Source organism: Antrostomus carolinensis, unplaced genomic scaffold (assembly GCF_000700745.2).
Source record: "Antrostomus carolinensis isolate BGI_N321 unplaced genomic scaffold, ASM70074v2 scaffold36437, whole genome shotgun sequence".
Classification (NCBI taxonomy): Eukaryota; Metazoa; Chordata; class Aves; order Caprimulgiformes; family Caprimulgidae; genus Antrostomus; species Antrostomus carolinensis.
In genome coordinates, this window is record NW_010330154.1 from 6,090 (window position 1) to 6,965 (window position 876).

General features: G+C 60.6%; 1 protein-coding gene across 1 annotated transcript in view; it reads left to right on the top strand.

The window, feature by feature from the left end:
- LOC104528742 (mitochondrial Rho GTPase 2) overlaps positions 1-655 on the top strand; it is a 6,420-nt gene extending 5,765 nt beyond the window's left edge. Inside the window, exon 10 of the mRNA XM_010172836.2 lies at positions 558-655. Coding sequence (XP_010171138.2) covers positions 558-636 — 79 coding nt within the window. The 3' untranslated portion in view covers positions 637-655. The remainder of the gene's footprint in view (positions 1-557) is intronic.
- Positions 656-876: the final 221 nt, after the last annotated feature.

Genomic DNA, 876 nt, shown 5'->3' on the forward strand with positions numbered 1-876 from the left:
TGACATCAACAAGGGGCTTTGGAAGGCTCTTCTGTCCCCGCCTGAGCTGAGGCGGAACGGCTCTGTCAGGAGCAGCGAGCTGTCAGCATCGCCCTCCCGGCTGATTGTGCAGCTGCCGTCTCTCCCCTGCTCCCTGCCACCCCCGAGCTGGTGATCTGGCAGTAATGAAAGGGTTTGGCTCATGAGCTGCCTCATCCTCTCCCCAGGCAGCAGCTTGTGTGGGGAGATGATGGAAAGTTCCCTGGGGCTAGTGCTGTGCCCTCCTGAAGCCCTGGGCACGAGGCAGAGCGAGGGCTACAACATCTCCCTGACTTCTTGGGCAGCACAGATGTGCTGAGGAGAGGCCACTGTGCACCCTCGAGGGCTTCTCCCCAAAGCAAGGGGCTGTGTCAGGGAGTAGCTGGGCCTGGAGACATCTGCTGCCTTTCAGCAGCGAGGGAGTGGGGAGCTGTGTCCTCGGGGTGGGATCTGGCTTGACTGAGGACCTGCTCACACGCTGCCCTTCGTTCAGGGCTTGAGGAGGTGTCAGAGCTGCTCACTTGGGTCTCTTCCCACAGGTTCCGTGTGCCGCCCGGCTGCTCCACAGAGCTCAACCACTTGGGCTACCAGTTCCTGCAGCGAAGCACTACAAGGTGAGCAGCACGTGGAGGAGCTGTGTGGGGAGGGGCTGATGTCTGCCAGGCCTGCGGGTTTGGGCGTAGCTGCTTTCCTGTCCACCCCTGTGTTCCAGGGAGCAGACGTAGCACCAGTGAAGGGCTTTTCTCTGCCATGGTGCTGCCCTCACAGCTTCTTGCTGAGGCTTTGGGAGCAAGAGGTGGTCACAGCGGAGTGTAGATAGAACCATCAAATCCCAGAGTGGTTTGGGTTGGAAGGGAC